This window comes from Pelophylax lessonae, assembly GCF_965119305.1.
Source record: "Pelophylax lessonae genome assembly, chromosome: 12".
In the NCBI taxonomy this organism is placed as follows: domain Eukaryota; kingdom Metazoa; phylum Chordata; class Amphibia; order Anura; family Ranidae; genus Pelophylax; species Pelophylax lessonae.
The window spans coordinates 83,511,411-83,538,243 of record NC_138779.1 but is presented as its reverse complement, the minus strand read 5'-3'; the positions used below and the strand labels follow the sequence as shown (position 1 = coordinate 83,538,243).

Sequence of the window (26,833 nt, the reverse complement as noted above, 5' to 3'; positions counted from 1 at the left end):
TCTTGCCCTCCAGTAAGGTTCTTCCTTCCAACATGCCACTGTCCCCGGTCCGCTTACAGGCTCTTTTTGGGTCGGTGCAAGACCTTTTACTTTAAAGAATGATGGTCCCGGTTCCAACATTGGAACGTTTTCAGGGGTTTTACTCAAACCTGTTTACAGTAAGAAGGAAGGCAGGGTGCGTCCAATTCTGAATCTCAAGGCGCTGAACTGCTTTGTGCAGTTGCAGAATTTCAGAATGGAGTCCATTTCCATGGGTGTGGCTTCCTTGCATCGGGGATATTTCTTGCATCCATCGACATCAAGGATGCTTACCTTCACATTCCAATATGTGTCGATCTCCAGCACTTCCTCCGCTTTGCCCTGGGAGAGGAGCATTATCAGTTTGTGGCTTTACCCTTTGGGTCTCACTTCTGCTCCTCGGGTCTTTACCAAAGTGTTGGCCCCGGTGCTAGCATTGTTACGCCAATAGGGGATCACAGTACTGAGCTGCTTGGATGAACTCCTTCTGCAATCAGAGTCTCCTGCTGCTCTGGTGGAAAACCTGGAAATCCCCATACGAGCTTAAGGGTGTTTGGCTGGATTCTGAATTTTCAGAAGTCTGCTCTGGTTCCGTCCACTAAGCTAGACTATCAGGGTCTGACTCTGGACTCAGCCTTAGCCAGAGTGCTCCCTCCTTTGGACAAACTCTAGAAACTGCAGGCTGCAATTCGTCTTCTGCTGTCCATCAGATTTTAATCTCTCTGGACTTGCATGCGGGTGCTGGGCCTGATGGTGTCTACCCTTCAGGTGGTTCAGTTTTCACAGTTACATATGAGGTCCCATCAAGGGAGATTCTTGCCAAATTGAACAAGAATCCGCAGTCTCTGGACAATCCGATCCGGCTGAGCCAGGGAAAGAAAACGTCCCTGATATGGGGACTTCATGCTTTGGCTGGGCAAATCCTTCCTCCCCTTGTATTGGACAGTGGTCACCACAGATGCCAGCCTATCAGGCTGGGGAGTTGTCCTCGGCAAAATCTCTGGACACTGGGGGTCTGGACACTGGAAGAGTCTGCCCACAGTCATCAGATGTGAATGGGGCCTTACCTTTATTTCTTGTCCCAGTGAGTGGTAGTTGAGGGGAAATCGAAAGTCTTTCTGTGTTATTGTGGGTTACTTTTTTGTGTAGTAAATGATATGTCTTGGTAAATGAAACCCCTAATCTGAGTTTTTCTTTGAAGGATCCAAAAGACAGATTGGGGTGCCAACCACAGACGGGATTTGCTGATATCAAGTCACACACCTTTTTCAGAAGCATAGACTGGGATATGGTAAGATGAGCCAATCCGTTATTAATGTTTGCATGTTTTTTATTGTAATTCTGGTTAGATATGATTTCTTATTTATTGATCTGTAAGCCCAATGCATGTTAAATGTACACTGTATTCAAAATGTAGCCTTGCACACAGGGACTGCTTCTTTCCATGCAGGCATAGCAGTAGTACACCACACCAATGGCTGCATAAAAATCTTCTTGTTCTGGGTAATATGGTGTCATAGGAACACCAGTTGCTGAGCTCTTGAATGTGACGGCCAGGCTCTTTGCTGACTCCTAGAGGAAAATCAGAGAATGTAAAGCAAAGCATCATGTGAAACAGGAACACAGTTCTATTCAGACCTACGTGTGAAATCCTGCTGAACTCTTCTGCAGTGAATGCCATGGCGCTCAGACTACAATGATTCCTAGATGGCATTAGCAAAACATGGATTGATTTTCCTTGTTGCTTATTTAACTGTAAAATACATAATATACTGTACCTTGCATGCATTAGGGCCTTTCCAAGTATTTAAACTCTCTCTCTTTAAACATATGTCCAAAAAACACCTAATATATATAATTTATTTATAGAAGGGAACTGCTGACTGAAGGGCCATGTGTATAAAATGGTTTGCATTGCTAATTGACCACCTTCAGTTTCCTTTCAAGGGTACATGAATGATGTCTGACCTTTACTGGAGGGCTGGTAAATGGGAAAAGGTGGCACAGCTGCCCTGCGGTTACCGGATTTTAAAAACTATACAGGGCTGTCTGTTGTAATGTGTATTTTCTTTAGGCCTCGTGCACATGGCTTAAAAAACACTACTTTTACAGGTGTTTGATGGGGTTTTTTTCAGCCTGTAAAAGCACCTCTGCTAGCCTAGGTGCCCATGCACACATAGATGTTTACAGGCATATTAGAGCGTTTAGAGGCTGGAAAAAAAAAAAAAAAAACATCACCAGTACATTCAAGAGAGGAACTTTTGAGCAGAAAAAAAGCTTGACGGTCCTAAACACATCTTAACGCTAGGCGCATTTGAGCATTAATGCATTTCAGTGGCCAGAATAAATGAATATTCTGGGCAATGGAATCCTTTAATTAAAAAAGCTTGACGCTTCTAAGCACATATGCATTACGCGGCTTTAGGTGCATTTTTAATCTGCTTTTTTCTACCAGCGGTAAAAGGTTTTCAGAGGAGAAAATCAAATGCCTTCTTTGCATGAGTATATTTAAATTCAATTGCCATACTGGGATTTATTACTAAAGGCAAATAAGCTGCTTGTAGGAAAATTTGCCTTTGATCTTAGTGAATGTGGTAAGGTTTCATGTTGCAAAAATACCAAATAACATGCAAGGAATATAAAAAAATACAGAGCTTTCTTAAGTAATGTGAATTTACTTAACCACTACAAGTTCAGACTGTTTTACCCCCTTCCAGTCCAGGCCATTATTCCGTTTTCAGCTCTGTCACACTTTGAGCTACAATTTTTCAAGCATGCAGCATTGTACCCAAATTAATTCTATATCTTTTTTCTCTATCGCTCATTGACAGACGTAGTCTTCTTGATTCTCAAGAGCTGGGTTATGTTGTCTCCGCAGGAGTAGGACTAGGCAGAAAGACAAAACGTTCTGGCTCCACCTTAGGGGCAGTCCCTGAGGGTATATCCTCCCTCTCTCTGCTACAGGGAATCAGTTTTTTTCTGTCTAGTCAGGAGAAGGTGGTTTCAAAGTTTCATTGAATGAGGACAGAGTATTGTCCTTCCTATGTCCTTAGCCCAATCATCCTCGAGAATTGCGTTGCATTCCTTGGATGTAGTTCGGGCGATCAGGATATTTTTGAATACACGGATTCAATTTGTAAAACGGATTCACTGTTTGTGATCACGGATGGCCCTAAGAAGGGGTTGCCTGTTCTGCTGCGACCATCTTTAGATGGATCAGACAGACGGTGGTATAGGCTTATTTTATCTAAGGGTCGGGATCCCCCGTTCCCTTTTAAGGCGCATTCTACTCGGGCGCTTAGAGTTTCCTGGACCTTCCGCCATCAGGCGTCAGTGGTTCAGGTTTTCAAGGCGACTGTTTAGTCGTCGGTTCATACCTTTACAATATTGTATAAGGTTCATGTGATGGCATCGTCAGATGCCTCTTCTGGCCGCAAGGTTCCTGCAGGCCACTGTTTGAGGAGACTGTTGGTCTACCTCGAGGATTTGTGGGGTAGGTCTCATCTGTTTACTCGATGAGTCCTTTGATACTTCTGGTTGGCTCCGGTTGGGCCTTCTAGATTGGATTTTGATTTCTGTCAATCCCACCCCTCATTTGTGGCACTGCTTCTGGATGTCCCAGCTCTTGAGAATCAAGAAGACTACGTCTGTCAATGAGCGATAGAGAAAAATGGATTTTTGTAAGATCTTACCGTAAAATCCTTTTCTCTTAAGCTCATTGACAGACGTAGTACCCGCCCCTCTATCATTGAGTTGGGTTGGGTTAAATTCTCTGTTACTGCTTTAGAACAGAACTGATTCCCTGTAGCAGAGAGAGGGAGGATATACCCTCAGGGACTGCCCCTAAGGTGGAGCCAGAACGTTTTGTCTTTCTGCCTAGTCCTACTCCTGCGGAGACAACATAACCCAGCTCTTGAGAATCAAGAAGACTACGTCTGTCAATGAGCTTAAGAGAAAAGGATTTTACGGTAAGATCTTACAAAAATCCATTTTTTTTTTTTTTTTTTATAGAGATTTCAAATTAAAAAGGGGAAAGAAGAGAACCCCTACACAAAAGAACAGGACTTTATAGGACATGGGGTTGTCGCTGAGATAAGGGCATACACAATATAACGTGTATAAAAAAGATTTTATTGTAAAAACATAGTATAAAATCTCCAATTAGATGTAAAAACATGTATACAAAACAGCACAGTGGCTTGAATTGTTGCACAATTCCAGTAATTGCTTTGATAGCTTCATTAGTACATTAAGGTTCAACGTGTTTTGCAGAACACTTTCTTTGCTTCTTCAGGGAACTTTATTGTATATCTGAATCATTATAAAATTTGGGGGAAAAAACATATTATACATCCAAAAATTTACTATGAATCAAAATATAATCTCCAGCAAACAAGTGAGTATCTATGCTCACCAACCTCACCACAATACAGCCGTTTAGCTCTCCAGATGCATAAGGCAAAACCCCGGGTCACAAAATGACCGTTTGGCCTCTGGTCAGAATTCCAGGGCCAGGGCTGATGGACACTCTACCATACAAGCGAGAATCAGGCAGACCAAGTTACTACCCAAATAACTGAAATGAAAATATATTTAACTAAATAAATATATGCTGCTAGGCTGATGATCAACTACAACCCACTAACAAAACAACATCACATACCAATATACAACCTATACACACAACCCCAAAAACCCACATCAATCTACACAAGCAAACAACAACCTACTTAAACCACCCTAAACTCATTCCGCACATATCCATCAAACCACACATGGATTGCACACAAACATCCTCATCATACATCATCCCAAAGGAGCTCATACCCCATTGGCACACCATCAACCTAAACAATCACCAACATATATGCCATAGCTCTCACTATACATATAGCCATCTCCATTGGGGGGGGGGGTGTGTGACCCAGGGAGGCCCCAAATACATAACCTAGTCCCTTAACACCGCATGTCCCCACCCTCAATCTCCCTACACATATGACTATCATAACCCATAATATGGGTTATGATAGAGATTTATTTTGGTGGTATCTAACCACCATTTTAGCTGTAAAAAGGAAGGCCCTGGAGCATCAGTACTGTGGAAACACCCACAAAATGTCCATATTTTAGAAAGCAAAACACCCCAAGGTGTTTTCTGAAAGGTGTAGTGATCCTTTTGAAAATGTAATTTTTGCCAAAAGTCTTTAGAAAATGCAGAAAAGAAAATGAAAATGTATTTTTTACATCAAGTTGTCAATTAATAAACTATTTCTTACAGCATAGGCATACTTAGAATTTTGCCTCAGAACACATTCTGCTACTCCTGAGTATGGCAATCCACCTGTGTGAGACATTTCACAGCTTAGCCACATAGAGGGGCCAAAAATCCAAAGGGCACCTTCAGACATTCTAGGGACATAATTTATGCATATCATTCCTTAATTACTGATCACGTTTTTGGAGGTCCTGGAACACTAGGACAGAGGGAGCACCCACAAAATGACCAAACACCCCAAGGTATTTTTTTATGAGACATAGTGACTCTTTTAGACTTACTTTTTTTTGCCACAAGTTTTTTGAAAATGCACAAAATGTTCAATTTAATAAGATATTTTTCACACATGGCATGAGCATATTTAGAATTGCAACCCCAAACACATTCTGCTACTCCTCCCGAGTGTGGGGATACCACACGTGAGGCTTTTTCACTGTTTGGACTGACTATGTACTGGATAATGTATCTTGGTTATCACACAAATCAACCAATTATATCATAGCCAATGTATTGTAATGGTCACCGGTGTATGAGTAGTCATGAAAAATATAGCTTAGTGTAGCGTCACCTATAGAAAACCCTGTTCCTATAAGTCAAGCAGGCCTAGCTTGCCAGGAAGTACAGAAGGCTTAAGAAAGGAAGAACAAAAAAGTTCCTGTGATTCCAGGAGTGTAGTTTTCAGGGGATGATTGGGACTGTTGTCTCCATCACCCCCTGTCTCCATCCCTCCATCACCCCGTCTCCATCACTCCATTCTGCCTTCACCTCCTGTTTCTATTACTCCATTCCGCCTTCACCTCCTTCCTCCATCCCTCCATCATCTCCTGCATTCATTCTTCCTTCACCTCATGTCTCCATCACTTCATCCCTCCATTAAACTGTCCATCCAACCATCCTTCTGTTGTAGATCTCTCCAGCCACTTCACCTTCCATCATTTTCATCCCTCTGGTACTCTATCCCTCCCTCTATTCCTTCTTTCATCTTCCCATAACTCCATCCTTTTATCTCTTGCTCCATCTGTCCCTCGCTTAATTTCTCTGCACCTTGCTCCTTCTCTCCATCATTCTGTCCATCCAACAATCCTTGTGCCCTATATCCCTCCCCCTTTTCTACCCGCCATAATTTTTATCCCTCTATTATTCTCTCTCTCCCTCTATCTTTCCATTCCATCCCTACCCCATCCATCTATCCTTTGCTCTATCACTCCATTTCTCTGTCTCTCTCACCATCCCTCCATGCCTTGCTCCATCACTTCATCTATCCATCTCTGTGTCACCCAATCTATACCTCCATCCTTTACTCACTCCTTATTCTTTCCATCTCACTGTCCATCTCCCTCCCTTATCACTCCACCATTTTGTCTTTCCATTATAAATAAATTAAAATACCCCAGAGCGCTTCCTCACCAAATGTGCTCACTACTTAGCTCTCTCTCTCTCTCTCTCTCTCTCTCTATATATACATACATATATATATATATATATATATATATATATATATATATATATATACACAGTGGGTACGGAAAGTATTCAGACCCCCTTAAATTTTTCACTCTTTGTTATATTGCAGCCATTTGCCAAAATCATTTAAGTTCATTCTTCTTCCTCATGAATGTACACATAGCACCCCATACTGACAGAAAAACACAGAATTGTTGACATTGTTGCAGATTTATTAAAAAAGAAAAACTGAAATATCACATGGTCCTAAGTATTCAGACCCTTTGCTCAGTATTTAGTAGAAGACCCCTTTTGATCGAATACAGCCAGGAGTCTTTTTGGGAAAGATGCAACAAGTCTTTCACACCTGGATTTGGGGATCCTCTGCCATTCCTCCTTGCAGATCCTCTCCAGTTCTGTCAGGTTGGATGGTAAACGTTGGTGGACAGCCATTTTTAGGTCTCTCCAGAGATGCTCAATTGGGTTTAAGTCAGGGCTCTGGCTGGGCCATTCAAGAACAGTCACGGAGTTGTTGTGAAGCCACTCCTTCATTATTTTAGCTGTGTGCTTAGGGTCATTGTCTTGTTGGAAGGTAAACCTTCGGCCCAGTCTGAGGTCCAGAGCACTCTGGAGAAGGTTTTTGTCCAGGATATCCCTGTACTTGGCCGCATTTATCTTTCCCTCGATTGCAACCAGTCGTCCTGTCCCTGCAGCTGAAAAACACCATCACAGCATGATGCTGCCACCACCATGCTTCACTGTTGGGACTGTATTGGACAGGTGATGAGCAGTGCCTGGTTTTCTCAAAAACATACCGCTTAGAATTAAGGCCAAAAAGTTCTATTTTGGTCTCATCAGACCAGAGAATCTTATTTCTCACCATCTTGGAGTCCTTCAGGTGTTTTTTTTAGCAAACTCCATGCGGGCTTTCATGTGTCTTACACTGAGGAGAGGCTTCCGTCGGGCCACTCTGCCATAAAGCCCCGACTGGTGGAGGGCTGCAGTAATGGTTGACTTTCTACAACTTTCTCCCATCTCCTGACTGCATCTCTGGAGCTCAGCCACAGTGATCTTTGGGTTCTTCTTTACCTCTCTCACCAAGGCTCTTCTCCCCCGATAGCTCAGTTTGGCCAGAGGGCCAGCTCTAGGAAGGGTTCTGGTCGTCCCAAACGTCTTCCATTTGAGGATTATGGAGGCCACTGTGCTCTTAGGAACCTTAAGTGCAGCAGAAATCTTTTTGTAACCTTGGCCAGATCTGTGCCTTGCCACAATTCTGTCTCTGAGCTCTTCAGGCAGTTCCTTTGACCTCATGATTCTCATTTGCTCTGACATGCATTGTGATCTGGAAGGTCTTATATAGACAGGTATTTGGCTTTCCTAATCAAGTCCAATCAGTATAATCAAACACAGCTGGACTCAAATGAAGGTGTAGAACCATCTCAAGGATGATCAGAAGAAATGGAAAGCACCTGAGTTAAATATATGAGTGTCACAGCAAAGGGTCTGAATACTTAGGACCATGTGATATTTCAGTTTTTCTTTTTTAATAAATCTGCAACAATGTCAAGAATTCTGTGTTTTTCTGTCAGTATGGGGTGCTATGTGTACATTCATGAGGAAGAAGAATGAACTTAAATGATTTTAGCAAATGGCTGCAATATAACAAAGAGTGAAAAATTTAAGGGGGTCTGAATACTTTCCGTACCCACTGTATATATATATATATATATATATATCAGGGCTCAAAATTTAAAGTCCTGAGCTACTAGCCAGGCCTTAAGGGTTACTCGCCACCAGTTGCCCCACCCATCTCCTACCCTGCCCCGCCCCTAATTCCGCCCCTAAACACGCCCTCATAAATTATCTCATAAAATTACACTGTTAAATGTTTTTGCATTAATGCAGAAGTTACAAAAATAAATATTAATAACAACGTTTTCAGTGCCCATCAGTGCAGCCTAATCAGTCCCCCCCAAATTTTACCTCCTAGAACAAATCCTACCCGTCAAATCCTCCCCCCATCAAAATTTTCCCCCCTAGCACAAAAAACCCCCATTATTCCTACTGGCACAACCCCCCCCCCCCCAAATACCCCTTTTTAACAGCCCCAAGACTTCCTGTTCTGGCACAAATCCATCCCCCACCCCATTCCAATAATCTCTTCAAGGACGATCCCCAAATCCCCACTCCTGGCACAAATCCTCACCCACCACCCCCCAGCACGAATCACTCCTCCTAGCACCCCCCCCCCCAATTCCCCTGCTAGAAGAAATCTTATATTGTCACCTCTTAAATTCCCCATCCCAGCACAACCCCCCCCCCCCCATATCGATCCCACCTAGATGTAATCATCTTCTCCCCACCCTTCCTAGTACAAATACTTTTTGGGGGATTGTCCTTGGGGGGGGGGGGGAGGGGGAATAAGAGAATTTGTAGCAGGAGGGGTGGGGAGAAGATGATTACTTCTAGGTGGGATCAATATGGGAGGGGGGGCTGTGCTGAGATGAGGGGGGACTGTGCTGAGATGGGGGGTTGTGCTAGGAGGGGGGGGGGGGACTGTGCTGAGATGGGGGGTTGTGCTAGGAGGGGGGGGACTGTGCTGAGATGGGGGGTTGTGCTAGGAGGGGGGGGGGGCTATGCTGAGATGGGGGTTGTGCTAGGAGGGGGGGGGACTGTGCTGAGATGGGGGGTTGTGCTAGGAGGGGGGGGGCTGTGCTGAGATGGGGGTTGTGCTAGGAGGGGGGGCTGTGCTGAGATGGGGGGTTGTGCTAGGAGGGGGGGCTGTGCTGAGATGGGGGGTTGTGCAAGGAGGGGGGGGACTGTGCTGAGATGGGTGGTTGTGCTAGGAGGGGGGGACTGTGCTGAGATGGGGGGTTGTGCTAGGAGGGGGGGGGCTGTGCTGAGATGGGGGGTTGTGCTAGGAGGGGGGGGGGGCTGTGCTGAGATGGGGGGGCTGTGCTGAGATGGGGGGTTGTGCTAGGAGGGGGGGGGAACTGTGCTGAGATGGGGGTTGTGCTAGGAGGGGGGGGCTGTGCTGAGATGGGGGGTTGTGCTAGGAGGGGGGGGGGCTGTGCTGAGATGGGGGGTTGTGCTAGGAGGGGGGGGGACTGTGCTGAGATGGGGGTTGTGCTAGGAGGGGGGGGCTGTGCTGAGATGGGGGGTTGTGCTAGGAGGGGGGGGGCTGTGCTGAGATGGGGGGTTGTGCTAGGAGGGGGGGGGGCTGTGCTGAGATGGGGGGTTGTGCTAGGAGGGGGGGGACTGTGCTGAGATGGGGGGTTGTGCTAGGAGGGGGGGGGCTGTGCTGAGATGGGGGGTTGTGCTAGGAGGGGGGGGGGACTGTGCTGAGATGGGAATTTGGGAGGTGACAGGATAAGATTTCCCCAGTGTCCCCAGTGCAGTTCTATCTTTCCTCCAGCAGGCAGACCTCAGATACAGCGCGGCACATCGATCTGTGATTCTCCTCTTCTGAGGCTCCTTCTCCTCTTCATATGTCAGAGCGGAGGAGGAGCCTAAGAGAAGCCGATTCCTATAGCTTTACTGGCGGGAGAGATGCGGCTGCAGAAGGGGAAGAAGATTGCGGCTCAGGAATGACACTGGATGTCAGATCCGGACTATACAGAGTTTGTTACCCGCCCCCTTTCCACGTTGCTTGCTTTGACTCGGAGGACAGGGGATAACAAACTCTGTATAGTCCCATCTGACATCCAGTGTCCTTCCTGAGCCGCAATCTTCTTCCCTTTCTGCAGCCGCATCTCTCCCGCCAGCTGTCCGTGCAAAGCTATAGGAATTGTCTTCTCCTCCGCTCCACCTCCATTTTGACACTTTAAGGTGAGAAGAAGTGCTGATCTGACGACCGTTATTGACAGCAGTGTGAAGCCCGGCGAGAAGAGAGAGAGAGCACATCCCGCTCTCTCCTGTCACTAGTCACAGAAACACTCCTGGCAGCGCCCCCTCCACCTCCCACGACACAGACGCCCAGGGCAGCCATCCTCCCTCCCACCCACCCCTTGTACCGGCTCTGGCCTTGAGATGATCGGCTTGACCCCCTCCATCAGTACTGCTGGCCGGATAATGTGAGAGCGGCGGATCATCCCTCTGTAACAGCTTGTAATTGCCGGGCGCTCGGTGACACACACAGTCCCGCCTCCTAGCCCGGCTTCTTTGATAGACGTCACACGTCCTGGTTGGCCAGGTGTTCTGTCTATCAAATAAGCCGGGCTAGGAGGCGGGACTGTGTGTGTCAGCGTGCGCCCAGCAATTACAAGCTGTTACGCTCTGACATTATCCAATCCTTCGGCCGGCTTTCCTCTCCTCTCTTCCCCTGACAGGAGCTCGCCATACATAATTTTCCACTCGCAAAATGCGAGCAGGCGAGTGGAAAATTTGAGGGCTGATATATATATATATATAAAATATATAAATTGTAAACACCTTAAGACCACCAAGCACAATAAATATTTAAATATATAATGATCATACAGTATATAGACACAGTGTACTGCAAGCACACACTATACACTATGCACTTTTCATCACAAAATCAGCCTGATCTGTCATATTTCTGCTGCCTCCCCTCTACTGGCATGTTTGGCCTTGTAGTGCCACAGACACATGAGGTGGTATTGCAGGAGAGGAGGCTGTGCCTGTGTACTGGACTGGTGAGCAGGTAATGGTTAGGGATTCTAGGGAGGTTTAATAGAGATTGGGGGTAGATCTCAGAAAAAATCCTCCCTTCAGAAGCAGAGCAGTTCACAAAAAAAAAAATCCAACAGACAGGGGCCTGCTACAGAGAGCCCATCCTCTCTCCCCTCCTCCTGCCCACTAAGACGATCCACCGACATGACTACATTTTACTCAGTTTAGCCAGTTTACCTTCAGCTAGGCTAAAGTCTGTCCTCCACTGTAGACTGTGTCCACTTCTCCCCCTCTCGAAATCTCTTGTGATAAAGTCAAATAAGGCACGCTGGGGAAGGGGGAGGGTGCAAGTAGCATCAGCACTCTGATTCAGAAAGATCATCGGAGACTCTCAAATGGTATGGAGTGACAAGATGGAGTTTAATGGCACAGCATAGTTTACAAACACTGGTTTATAAAAATAATAATTTTATTGTGCTTAATTAAAAAATGTCACATTAGCAACATTAAGATACATATAAAACAACATATTTGCAAATAGGCAAAATCCTCTAAGGCAGGGGTATGCAAAATGTGGCTCTCCAGATGTTGCAGAACTACAAGTCCCATGAGGCATAGCAAGACTTTGACAGCCACAAGCATGACACCCAGAGGCAGAGGCATGATGGGACTTGTAGTTGTGCAACAGTTTGCATATCCCTTCTCTAAAGTATATTCACAGCCCTAAAAAAACACCTTAATTCCCGGTGTTGGGAAACCTACTCCAATGTACCCTAATTGAGCGCATCCCAACCAACAGGGATGAATTGCTAAAGGTAGTTATGCACTCTTTAGTTCGTACCTTCATTCAGGGGGTATGACATGTTGCGCCACCTGTATGGTGCTCTTTTGCCACCATGGGATTTAAATTTAGTGTTTTCAGTTCTGCAGAAGCCTCCATTTGAGAATATTTGGGAGATTCACATGTCTACATTATCCCAGAAGGTGACATTTTTGGTGGCTATTACCGCAGAGTATCAGAATTGGCAGCATTATCCTATCACAGCCCCTATTTGGTGGTCCATAGGGATAAAGTGTTTTTTTGTCCCTGCCCAAAGTTGTCTGTGACTTCCACTCCAATGAGGACATGAGCTACCGATGGCTCCTGTGTCCACTCATATCCACTGACAGCTCAGCTGATCATAGTAAACCGAGAGTTTACTATGTCAGATTGTCAGTTTATGCATGGATAAGGAGTCTCTATACAGATTCCTTATTCATTCATGTAAAGTGCTGCAGAGAAATAAACTTCCTTAAGTCCCTTTCCCTGTCTCAAAAAGGGATATGGGGGCCTGTTTAGACCCCCCCCCCAAAAAAAAAAAATAAATAAATAAATACACACACATATAATATATAATTTTTTAAAAAAATTAAGAAAGTAAAAAAAAAATGAATAAATAAAAAAAACACATGGAGTGGACTCTGTCAAGCAGATCCGCCTGCTGAGGGAGGGATCTCTCTGCTGATCCCCACTGAGCAGGCAGATGACAGGTCTGCATCTGCTCCGCCGATGGAGAGCGGACACGAACAAAGCCCACTGTTCTCTATGGGGCGGTTGGATGGAAACGAACCAACTGTCCATTTCCATCCAACCCGATCTGCTGGGGAATGGGATCCCCCATCCATCTGTTTTTAGTGGATCGGATGCAGGCGGGGTTAAATGGACATGTCCATTTACATCAGCCTCCCCATAGAAAACAGTGGGTGGTCCGATTGGCCACACTTGAAAAACGGATAGGCAGACCCGATTGGTCTGCTTGTGTACAGGGATAGTCAGGTGTTCCGTGCATCCCATGGGCGTACACTTTAGTATGCCACATGTGAACTATGCTTTAGTAGTAATTTAGCAGGAATTTTGCAAGTTATGTTGTGTTTATGTGCACTATTATTGATTTAGTGTATTTTTAGTGAAAATAGCTATATGATGAACTTTTGCGCAATTATTGCAGGGCCCAAAAAATCAGTAGCACTTTTTATTATTCTACAGGTCATGTGCTTTCAGAAAATGTCTTGTTTAAGGCCCTGTTCACACTGGTGCGATGCCAGACGTCGCATGTGGTTCGCACCGCATTGCTGTGCAGATCACATGCAATGTCTGTGCGATGCAAATTCAGTCATACAAACAAACTCTATGGCTGAATTCGTATCACATTAAGACTAAACTAGTGCAGGACCCTTTTTTTTTGTCCGCACCAGAATCTGATTGCATGGGTGTGAATACCCATGCGATTTGATTCCTGTCCAAAATCCCAGTTCGCACTGCCATCTGGAAACTGATCTGGGAGTGTCATTAACTTTGTATTGCCACCCGCAGCAGTTCGCAGAGGGCAATGTGAACTGCCAGCGATGCAGGAACCCGCATCGCACCAGTGTGAACCGAGCCTGAGGGGACTTTTTAAATTCTGAAAGCTGTAAGTGAAAAATGGTAACCTCATTTTTAGAATAAATTGTTTTTATTTACAGTTTTGCGTACATTCAGTTTTCACCATTTGACAACAGGTGCAATTTAAAATGAACAAATATTTGTTATTTATTCACTCAATACAGTTTTAACTTTTATATTTAGTAGGAGGTTTGTAAATTTTGCCATGTTTCATGATTTTAGCGTATTTTTAGCGAAAATATTGGTTTGATAAACATTTGTGCAAATATTGCGGTGCCTTAAAAATCAGTAGCACCTTCTTTTTATTCCACTGGCCATGTGCTTTCAGAAAATATATAGTTTGGAGGGGGGGCATTTATAAACTCTGAAAGCTGTAAGTGAAAAAGGAAAACCTCCAGATTTTTAGAGAAAATTTTGCGTACGTCCGATTTTCACTTATTTTTAAAAAAGGCACAATTTAAAATAAACAAATATTTATTATTTATCAACTCAATACAGGTTTAGCTTTTAGATTTAAAAGGAACATAGCAGGGATTTTGGAAAATTTTCTGTGTTTGTATCTGCTAATATTGATTTTAGTGCATTATTAGCGAAAATATTGTTTTGGCAAACATTTGCGCAAATATCGAGGGGCCTTAAACATCAGTAGCACCTTACATTTCTTTTTACTGGCCCTTTGCTTTCAGAAAATTTATAGTTAGGGGGGTCTTTTAAAAACTCTGAAAGCTGCAAGTGAAAAGTGAAAACCTCCAGATTTTTAAAGAAATCTGGTTATTTACTGTTTTGTGTACGTCCAGTTTTCACCATTTCACAAAAATGTGCAATTAAGAATTTACAAATATTTGTTATTAACTTAATACATAAGCTTGCCCATAAAACAAGTGTAAGGCAAGCATGTAAATTACACAAGGGTATCAGAAGACAATTTAACCTAACAATACGGGGGGGGGGGGGGGAGGGAATAGAGAGGGACCGTGACGGCCCAAAGCAAGGGGGGGAAGGGGGAAAAAGGGGGATGCGTACCACAGAAGACCAGGAGAACCAAGCAACTGCGAGGCTACGCACCCAATCGGTCATCACAGTAGAAACACCTTCTGGGTTGAACATAGGTGGGGGGGGGGGGTGAAAAAGACACACCAACAAGACTAACAACAACAAGACTAACAACACCACCAAAGAACTGAAACACACAACAAAAGACTACACCATACACACCAACACATCCTCATTCACACATCTTCCCCTACCTCCAGGTACCCACCCCCCAAGGGGGGGGGGGTATATAACATACATCTTAATCAGTAAAAAATAAACTGCATAACATCCGGGGCCACTCAGAATAAGTCAACGGATAAGCTGGAGGGCAGAGGGGCATCTGCCCAATACGAGTCTTCCACATCAAGCCAAGGTTGCCAGACATTAGTGAACTTTTTAGGACACCCTCTACTCTTATAAATTAGCTTATAAAGCGGTACATCACTGCGCAACAAAGCATAGAACTCCTGCATGGTAGGCGGTTCAGCTCTCTTCCAATGTAATAAATAAGTTATAAGCTTTTATATTTAATAGGAATTTAGCAGGAATTTTGTAAAATTTGCTGTGTTTGTATCTGCTATACATGGTTTTAGTGTATTTTTAGCAAAAATTTTGATTTGGTAAACATTTGTGCAAATATTGTGGGGCCTTAAAAATCAGTAGTACCTTCCTTTTATTCTACTGGTCCTATGCTTTCAGAAAATATATGGTTTAGGGGGGGGGGGGTCTTAAATTCTGAAAGCTATAAGGGAACAATGAAAACCTCTTGATTTTTAGAGAAATGTGGATATTTCCATTTTTGCATGTATGGATACATGTATGGATACATGTTTGTTTGTTTCCCTAGAGTTCCACCTTAAGTGGAGCCCTCCATGCCTACCAGACTGACCTCCAATCCCCCCAACACTTCTCCTACCACAGCATGGACACTGTTACTGTCCACTCAGATCGACTGTGACCTCTCACCCAGAAGCTTTCCTCCATTTCCCCCCCCCCCCTTTTGCCACAACCAACATGGCGCCAGGCGGTAGCCCCTTTCTTTCTCCGGCCTGGACTGCTTCCAGCTGCCTCCAGCAACACGGCGCGCCTAGGGTTCTTATGGCAACAGGTTGTCTTTTCGTGCTTCTTTATTGAGGTCAATAATGCATAGACAGAGGCTGCAGCCCAAGGCAATGGTGCACCGCGGGAGATGCTTCATGTAGGTATTTGTGACATGTCTACGGTGCCAGCACACCACTCATGTCCATCATAGGACATGCGGCCCTGGCCCATCATGTTCCCTATGGCCAGTCCAGGCCTGCATCCAACTGTCAGTTTTTTTAAACTCTCTTTATCTTTAAACTGTATACTATGTTGTTCAATGCCATCATCTGATGGAGTATATCTGTTAATATGTGGATCCGACCCCTTGTGTTGAGTTGCTGTTAGATCCAACTTGTTAATGGTGCTTGTTTTTGTACCTCTGCCTGCGCTGAGTCAATCTTCACTTACAATAGATGTTCTTTTACATGTGATGATGACCTTTGTGGTGTTTAATAAAATATATGAATACGAAAATGTAGTTTAGCAAAATTCCATTGACTTTAATTGGGCAGTATAAGTACATTGCAATTCAGAGACTCCGTTTGACCTGTTTTGTGTTGTGTTTTTTTTTTTTTTGCGTATCCTATTTGAGTATAGGCACTTTCTTTTTTTAAAACCTATAGAACACATCCGATCCCTTCACATAAAGTAGCACCCCTATAAACAGTGCAAATCCATAAATAGGTATCAAAACAATGGTCTATACAAACACCTAGCATCCAAAGATGAAAAAAAATCTTTCAGTCACTGCACTGTCACCAGTGTCAATCCCCATCAGAAACCAGCTCACTGTTATAATTGACCCCTATGCATGGAAGATTTAACATTGCTTTATGCTCCACTGTACAGTAGTAATCTTAATTCATTCAGACCACAGATGACACACTCAGGACAAAGTCCCCAGCAATATAAAAATAATTTGCAATAGTATAGTACTGTAAAACCGCTTTATTAAATAATAAAAGGTTAATTCACATATAAGAAGATCACATCAGCATATCATAGATGCATAAAATCCATCGGGCTGCAATGCAAACTCCAGTGTCGCCGCACTCGCACAGTTCCGTCTTAGTGTGATGGCATCAGCAGAACTTCCCTACATGTACAGTGGGTACGGAAAGTATTCAGACCCCCTTAAATTTTTCACTCTTTGTTATATTGCAGCCATTTGCTAAAATCATTTAAGTTCATTCTTCTTCCTCATGAATGTACACATAACACCCCATACTGACAGAAAAACACAGAATTGTTGACATTGTTGCAGATTTATTAAAAAGGAAAATCTGAAATATCACATGGTCCTAAGTATTCAGACCCTTTGCTGTGACACTCATATATTTAACTCAGGTGCTTTCCATTTCTTCTGATCATCCTTGAGATGGTTCTACACCTTCATTTGAGTCCAGCTGTGTTTGATTATACTGATTGGACTTGATTAGGAAAGCCACACACCTGTCTATAGAAGACCTTCCAGATCACAATGCATGTCAGAGCAAATGAGAATCATGAGGTCAAAGGAACTGCCTGAAGAGCTCAGAGACAGAATTGTGGCAAGGCACAGATCTGGCCAAGGTTACAAAAAGATTTCTGCTGCACTTAAGGTTCCTAAGAGCACAGTGGCCTCCATAATCCTCAAATGGAAGACGTTTGGGACGACCAGAACCCTTCCTAGAGCTGGTCGTCCGGCCAAACTGAGCTATCGGGGGAGAAGAGCCTTGGTGAGAGAGGTAAAGAAGAACCAAAGATCACTGTGGCTTAGCTCCAGAGATGCAGTCAGGAGATGGGAGAAAGTTGTAGAAAGTCAACCATCACTGCAGCCCTCCACCAGTCGGGGCTTTATGGCAGAGTGGCCCGACGGAAGCCTCTCCTCAGTGTAAGACACATGAAAGCCCGCATGGAGTTTGCTAAAAAAACACCTGAAGGACTCCAAGATGGTGAGAAATAAGATTCTCTGGTCTGATGAGACCAAAATAGAACTTTTTGGCCTTAATTCTAAGCGGTATGTGTGGAGAAAACCAGGCACTGCTCATCACCTGTCCAATACAGTCCCAACAGTGAAGCATGGTGGTGGCAGCATCATGCTGTGGGGGTGTTTTTCAGCTGCAGGGACAGGACGACTGGTTGCAATCGAGGGAAAGATGAATGCGGCCAAGTACAGGGATATCCTGGACAAAAACCTTCTCCAGAGTGCTCTGGACCTCAGACTGGGCCGAAGGTTTACCTTCCAACAAGACAATGACCCTAAGCACACAGCTAAAATAACGGAGTGGCTTCACAACAACTCTGTGACTGTTCTTGAATGGCCCAGCCAGAGCCCTGACTTAAACCCAATTGAGCATCTCTGGAGAGACCTAAAAATGGCTGTCCACCAACGTTTACCATCCAACCTGACAGAACTGGAGAGGATCTGCAAGGAGGAATGGCAGAGGATCCCCAAATCCAGGTGTGAAAGACTTGTTGCATCTTTCCCAAAAAGACTCCTGGCTGTATTAGATCAAAAGGGGTCTTCTACTAAATACTGAGCAAAGGGTCTGAATACTTAGGACCATGTGATATTTCAGTTTTTCTTTTTTAATAAATCTGCAACAATGTCAACAATTCTGTGTTTTTCTGTCAGTATGGGGTGCTATGTGTACATTCATGAGGAAGAAGAATGAACTTAAATGATTTTAGCAAATGGCTGCAATATAACAAAGAGTGAAAAATTTAAGGGGGTCTGAATACTTTCCGTACCCACTGTATACGTTTTGTTAAAACGACTCACTCAGGGGCTACTGAGTGAAACAGGGGGGCCAGAAGACTTTTCATTTTTGGACGCTGAGTGTTTTCATGGTCTATTGTTTGAACACTATTTATGGTTTTGCAGCCTCTGAACTGGGTTTCTTCTTGGTGAGCTTAAGGAAGAGGAACTAGAATTATGCAAAAAAAATTACAGGCATGGCCTGTAAGGAAATATTTCACCCTGAGCAATAAAATACTCCTTATAAAACAGAAACTGCAACATAGTAAGGAAAAAAAAAATCAAGATAACTAGAGAGAGCATGAATTAGGAAGAAGATTTGTTTTCCTAAAGACAAGACTGCCCTGTACGTCTTTCAGCCATTCTGGGCACACACATTATTGCTTATTTTGTTCCTGTAAGCATGCATACTCTTTGGCCTTTCCAGTGTCATGTGAACCAGCTTCATTCCCCACCTGGCCTTTTACAGCAATATAGCATCACATGGGCCAGATAACTCTCTTATAGCTCATCAACAAAACCAGCTTGGCCTCTCAGCGGCATCTAGTGGCCAAAACTCCAATTTCATCATCTACCGAGCAGGAACAGGCAGCTACTCTGGCACCCTTGAGCTGCAGATGAGCTGCAAGCCAATAAATTAAATAACAATACCGCTCCAAAAGGCAACACAAGGATATCCGCTTCCTATCTCGGGTGCAGGCCCAATCCCCAAGCAAAACTCTGCTTTCAAACCACCCAATGTGGAGCAAATGCCGTACCATTTTCAGTTGAAAACATGTTTATTCTGCGTGGAAAAATCAGTTGTTACCCCAAATAGAATTGTCACTCTTTGTTGTGATTTGCCCAGTGAGGGCTTAAAGGGTAACTGAAACTTTTTTTGCTTTGGATAGATAGGAGAGAGATTAGAACGCCTGCTAGTTTTCCTTGCTGTCTGTGCCCCAGTTAGGGACATTAAACCTCTATTTGTCCTGTTTACGATTATTATCACTGTGAAAGTAAAAGAAAATACAACATATTTGGTTGACACCAGAACAGTAATTGAGAGGAAGTCTTAGGAAAAAGAACACTTGTTCTGGTGGCCCTGGTGACACCCCAGAATCCCCTAACTTTGGAGGGATTTCTTCTAACTTCCTATTTTGGATATGAGATAGGAAGTGAATGGAAATCTCCCCTATGGGATACAGATGGCAGTAAACTGACAGGGGTTGTAACTCTCTCTTTCTCTATCCAAAATGAAAATAAAAGTTTTGCCTTTAGTTCTACTTAAATCGTTGAGGTTAACCCACTATATTGCTGAATTTATTTGTTTGTTAAATTGAGGGCGGGGGATAATATTTTGGGAGAGAGGGGGGAGAACAGAGGGGATAGTAAGGTATAAGAGAAAAAGTACCTGGGAAAGGGGATACAGTAGGTAAAGTGAGAGGTGGGTGTGCGGCATGGTGGGCCCATTTTTCTATATACAGTCAGGTCCATAAATATTGGGACAGTGACACAATTCTAATCTTTTTGGCTCTATAATGGATGTGAAATGAAACAAACAAGATGTGCTTTAACTGCAGACTTTCAGCTTAAATTTGAGGGTATTTACATCCAAATCAGGTGAAATGTGTAGGAATTATAACAGTTTGTATATGTGCCTCCCACTTTTTAAGTAACAAAAGTAATGGGACAATTGGCTGCTCAGCTGTTCCATGGCCAGGTGTGTGTTATTCCCTCATCCCATTTACAAGGAGCAGATAAAAGGTCCAGAGTTCATTTCAAGTGTGCTATTTGCATTTATAATCGGTTGCTGTCAACTCTCAATATGAGATCCAAAGACCGGTCACTATCAGTGAAGCAAGCCATCATTAGGCTGAAAAAACAAACCCATCGGAGAGAGAGAGAGCAAAAACTTTAGGTGTGGCCAAATCAACTGTTTGGAACATCCTTAGAAAGAATGCATCGGTGAGCTCAGCAACACCAAAAGACCCGTAAGACCACGCAAAACAACTGTGGTGGATGACCGAAGAATTCTTTCCCTGGTGAAGAAAACACCCTTCACAACAGTTGGCCAGATCAAGAACACTCTCCAGGAGGTAGGTGTATGTGTGTCAAAGTCAACAATCAAGAGAAAACTTAACCAGAGTGAATACAGAGGGTTCACCACAAGATTTAAACCATTGGTGAGTCTCAAAACCAGGAAGACCAGATTAGAGTTTGCCAAACAACATCTAAAAAAGCCTTCACAGTTCTGGAACAACATCCTATGGACAGATGAGACCAAGATCAACTTGTACCAGAGTGATGGGAAGAGAAGTGTATGGAGAAGGAAAGGAACTGCTCATGATCCAAAGCATACCACCTCATCAGTGAAGCATGGTGGTGGTAGTGTCATGGTGTGGGCATGTATGGCTGTCAATGGAACTGGTTCTCTTGTATTTATTGATGATGTGACTGCTGACAAAAGCAGCAGGATGAACTCTGAAGTGTTTCGGGCAATATTATCTGCTCATATTCAGCCAAATGCTTCAGAACTCACTGGACGGCGCTTCACAATGCAGATGGATAATGACCCGAAGCATGCTGCGAAAGCAACAAAAGAGTTTTTTAAGGGTAAGAAGTGGAATGTTATGCAATGGCCAAGTCAATCACCTGACTTGAATCCGATTGAGCATGCATTTCACTTGCTGAAGACAAAACTGAAGGGAAAATGCCCCAAGAACAAGCAGGAACTGAAGACAGTTGCAGTAGAGGCCTGGCAGAGCATCACCAGGGATGAAACCCAGCGTCTGGTGATGTCTATGCATTCCAGACTTCAGGCTGTAATTGACTGCAAAGGATTTGCAACCAAGTATTAAAAAGTGAAAGTTTGATTTATGATTGTTAATCTGTCCCATTACTTTTGGGCCCTTAAAAAGTGGGAGGCACATATACAAACTGTTGTAATTCCTACACTGTTCACCTGATTTGGATGTAAATACTCTCAAATTGAAAGTCTGCAGTTAGAGCACATCTTGTTTATTTAATTTCAAATCCATTGTGGTGGTGTATAGAGCCAAAAAGATTAGAATTGTGTCGATGTCCCAATATTTATGGACCTGACTGGATGTACAAGGCCTTCTCACAGGCCCTATGTGGCACCTCTCTCTAAAGTAGGGAAAGCCTAGGTGCCAGTTCACACTGATGCAATGCGGGAACCCTGCGAATCCCCACATCCCATCCGACTCGCAGGCAGTTCACACTGCCATATGCAAACTGCTGGGAGTGTCAATACAAAGTTAATGACACCCCCAAATTAGTTTGCATATCGCAGTGCGAACGGTCAATTCAAACAGGAATCGGATCGCATAGGTGTGAACACCCATGCGACCCAATTCTGGTGCGGACCAAAAAAAGGTCCTGCACGACTTCAGTCCAAATGCAATGGGAATTCAGCCATACAATCTGTATGGCTGAATTCGCATTGCACAGATATTGCATGCGATTTGCACAGCAGTGTGGAGCGAATCACGTGCAGTGTCTGACATCGCTATAATGTGAACCTGCACTGAAGATGCAAAAAAAAAAAAAAAAAATGTGGAAAGATCACTCGGTGTACTGTGAAATCAGAGTTCTCTGTAAAATGGTGCTGGTAAAATCCAGAGTGCACCTCAGAGGTTCACTAGGAGTCCACTTCCTGACACTTTTGTTGTGTAACACCCTCAGTCTCTGATTTCTATATAGCTAATCACAGTCAGGTTTGAATCTGATTGCTGGCTGTAATAAACTTAAAAAATCTATATATTTTTTTTCTAACATCAGACTTTGTGTCTTTGAAATGGCAAGGAGCCTTAAGGGGATGTATTTGGGAATTCCTCTCCTGTATTTCAAGCAGTGGCTCTCAGATTAGTTAGGGTGTGTTGGTGGTGCCTACAGAAATATATTTGGATGAAACCTGAAAGTAATCAGCAAGTAGGCTTCACTCCTTGTAAGCATTTCAAGGCTCAATTTTCCATTTTGACTGGAGTGTCTCTTTAAACAGTTAATGTATTAGAGTTTTATCGACAATAAATAATCCCATTAGCTTTCCACAAGACACAGGACCCTAATCAAAGCTTTTTCTGCTGTAATTTACTGGTTTACATCCATCCACATGAAAGCAAAGGAATGGCTGATTGAAATCACTTAACACTACCTGAGACCTCACAACATGATTCCCTTTGATTAAAGCAACCGTCAAGCACTGTTCTCAGCAGATATCCTGGAGTGTGGAATTGCAAGGTGTGATTCCACCAAACAGTCAGCTGGTGGCAGCAGCGGCCTGTTTATGAAAAAGCATCAGCAAGTTGTGAATCATTTCTTCCAGCCCTATTAATAGAGAGAAGGCAAAACAGGCATTTTTGGAGCTTTTCACCAGATTTCAATCACAACAATCTGCCACCCACGGTTTCCCAGGCCTAAGTGACCAAAAGAATCAGAATGAAAAATGAATTGAAAATGCCTTTTAACTGGCAATGCTGTGTGTTTGATCAATTTTTACGGCAGCTTTGTTTGGTCACTTTTACTAAAGGTAGCAGATTGCTTTGCATGTGGCTAGTATAAAAATAATTTTGCCAATACCAAGGCGTAGCTGTATTAGTAACTTATGTAGGTGTAGATAGCTTTGCGTGTGCTAAGTGTGTAAGTGTGGTGCAAAGTAAAAAATCCCTAAGCGAAAATTACCTTTTCAGTCTGTGAAAAAATAGACAACCAGTTGAGGGCCTTGGAGGCCAGGGCCAAAGAGCCACATCTTACAAAAATCATGACAATGAAGATACACAGTGACAAATAATTGAACCACAAGCCATAAACTATATGTCACCCCATCTGAACAGCAATCTTCCTGTCACCTAAAGCTGTCATCCACTATATAGCAGAGTGGGGACATCAAATTGCAACTTCTCACAGCTTTTATTTGCTGGGTTTCTTTAATTTTATATCCAACAAATGTAACAGGAGGAGCTGGCACACACAAAGGTGGGTGGTGACGCACAAAATTTTCAGGTGGATGTGAATTATGGGAAAAAAATCTTGCTTGTTGGGAGTAACCAGGACATTTAAAATGCCAAGGACTGACTCATCCCAACAAAATGTACCTAAGCTGTCACTTTTTTTTTTTTGTTTATTTATTACTTGAAAATTTAAAAAAAATGCTGGCAACACCAACCACTTGAATTACACGACTCAAAAAAAATTAAAGGAACACTTTTTAATCAAAGTATAGCATCAAGTCAATTAAACTCCTGGGATATTGATCTGGTCAGTTAAGTAGCAGAGGGGGGTTGTTAATACGTTTCAGCTGCTTTGGTGTTAATGACATTAACATCAGGTGCACTAGATGGACAACAATGAGACAACCGCCAAAACAGGAATAGTTTTACAAGTGGAGGCCACTGACATTTTTTTTTCCCTACTCATCTTTTCTGACGTTTTTCACATGTTTTGCATTTGGCTAGGGTCCCTGTCACTACTGGTAGCATGAGGCGATACCTGGACCCTAAGAGGTTGCACAAGCTGGCATCCTCCAGCATGGCATATCATTACGTGCTATTGCCAGAAGTTTTGCGGTCTCTCCCAGCACAGTCTCAAGAGCATGGAAGAGATTCAAGGAGACAGGCAGTTACTCTAGGAGAGATGGACAGGGCCGTAGAAGGTCATTAACCCATTATCAGGACTAGTGTCTGCTCCTTTGTGCAAGGAGGGACAGGATGAGCACTGCCAGAGCCCTACAAAATGACCTCCAGCAGGCCACTGGTGTGAATGTCTCTGACCAAACAATCAGAAATAGACTTCATGAGGATGGCCTGAGGGTTTGACGTCCTCTAGTGGGCCCTGTGCTCACTGCCCAGCACAGTGAAGCTTGATTGGCATTTGCCATTGAACACTAGAATTAGCGGGTCTGCCACTGGCTCTCTGTGCTTTTCACAGATGAGAGCAGTTACACCCTGAGCACATGTTACAGACATGAAAAAGTCTGGAAAAGTCATGGAGAATGTTATGCTGCCTGTCAGCATGACCAGGTTGGTGGTGGGTCAGTGACGGTCTGGGGAGGCATATCCCTGGAGGGACGTACAGACCTCTACAGGCTAGACAATAGCACCCTGACTGCCATTAGGTATCAGGATGAAATTCTTGAACCCATTGTCAGACCCTACGCTGCTGCAGTGGGTCCTGGGTTCCTCTTGGTGCACGACAATGCCTGGCCTCATGTGGCGAGAGTATGCAGCCAGTTCTTGGAGGATGAAGAAATGGATTTCATTGAATGCCCCCCCTCCCCGCTGACCTAAATCCAATAGAACACCTCTGGTACAATACGTTTTGCATCATCAGATGCTGCCAGGTTGCACCTCAGTGTGTTCAGGAGCTCAGTGATGCCCTGGTGTGGATGTGGGAGGCAATACCTTAGGACACCATCCATCGCCTCATTAGGAGCATGCTCTGACACTGTCAGGCATGCATACTAGCACGTGGGGGCCATACAAACTACTGAGTACCTTGTTGAGTTGCTGCAATGCAATTTCAGCAAAATGGACTAGCCTGCTCAGCATCAAATCATTTTCATATTGTCACATGAAAAGATATAATAAAATATTTTTAAAAATGTGAGGGGTGTACTTACTTTTGTGAGATACTTTGTGTGTGTGTGTATATATATATATATATATATATATATATATATATATATATATATCTTTATTTATTTTTAGCAGAGACCCTAGAAAATAAAATGGAGATCGTTGCAATACTTTGTCGCACAGTATTTGTGCAGCGGTCCTACAAACACAATTTTGTTGGAAAAAATAAACTCACTCTAACGATCATAGTGATACCGCACATGTGGTTTGAACACTGTTTACATATGTGGACGCGACTTGCATATTCGTTTCCTTCTGCGTGTGAGCTTGGAGGAACTGGGGGCTCTTTGAATTTTTTTTATTATGATTATTTATTTTACTTTTTATTTTTACACTGTGCCTTTAAATTTTTTATTGATCACTTTTATTCCTAATACAAGGAATGTAAACATCCCTTGTTAATGAAAAAAAAAACAGGACAGGTTCTCTCTAATGTGAGATCTGGAGTCTAAAAGACCTCAGATCTCACATCTACACTTAAAAACCTAAAACAAAATGTAACCCTTTAGGTCCGTTTGGCGGAAGCGACGTCTGACGTTGCTCCAGTCCTCCAAGGGCACATAGTCAAGTGGGGGCCATCTTGCCCTCCCTCAACTCCCTGCCCAGCACAAGAGGTGATCGAATAGTTTTCCCCGCTACCAACGGCTCCAGGAAGAGGGGGCAGGGGCACCTCTCCCGCTGCCCATAAAAGTGATCCTGCGGCGAATCCGATATTGACACCGCTTTTATGTGAAAGAGGACCACCGGCCATGTAGGAAAATACCAGGGTTATGGCAGCTATCTGCTGCCATAACGCCTTTATTTAACGTAAAATTAGCGACGTAAATATATACGATGGCTGGTCCGGAAATGGTTAAGGACACACACAGGTGGCTCTGTAGCAAGCAGTTTGCTATGGTGGGGAGGAGATACCAAAAGAGCCAGTGGTTGGACCAGAGAAGAGGAGGCTCTGGGCTACTTTGTACAAAACCAATGCACAGAGCAGATAAGTATAATAGGTTTATTATTATTTTAAAGAAATAATGAGCCTTTAAAACCACTTTAATCTTGCCAGAATTCTTGTCAGCTGAAGATTTATTGTGCGCCCTGCCTCTTTGACTGTGCTCAATTACATGGTTTCCAGTTATCTCTGTGGGACTACAGAACACCTTCCTATGTTAAGGAGTTGAACAGTGACAAAACTGCTTCTCCATAGATACAATGCGGTAAGTGAGCATGGAGCAAGGTGTATTCCTAGCAGGATCACCGCTTGAAAAAAATAAATAAAAAATGACTGCAGACACCACTGACAACGGGTAGAGTGCAATCTCTTTCTTGGGTATAGATACACTTTAAGAGCCTATCCATGGAGGAGATGGATATACTTTGACAGCCAGGCTCAGCCTCCCCCCTCAGCAGCCACATAATCTCCTTTCTCTAAAGTTGTAGCAATGGATTAGCCACAATCATCCAGATGTGAAAAAAAAAATTATATCTAACCGAGGGAGAAAACATAAATGTGCAGCCCCTTTTAGCCTAAATGCTTTAGGAGCTGGCCCACAATTTGAGAT

At 43.6% G+C, this 26,833-nt stretch overlaps 1 protein-coding gene across 3 annotated transcripts in view; it reads left to right on the top strand.

Annotated features, from left to right (window-relative positions):
* The window catches only part of PRKCZ (protein kinase C zeta), a 572,887-nt gene that overhangs the window by 497,937 nt on the left and 48,117 nt on the right, over positions 1-26,833 (top strand). For all 3 annotated transcript variants that reach the window (XM_082273173.1, XM_082273174.1, XM_082273175.1), the window contains one exon: positions 1,220-1,309. In XM_082273173.1, the coding sequence (XP_082129299.1) occupies positions 1,220-1,309 (90 nt within the window). The remainder of the gene's footprint in view (positions 1-1,219; positions 1,310-26,833) is intronic.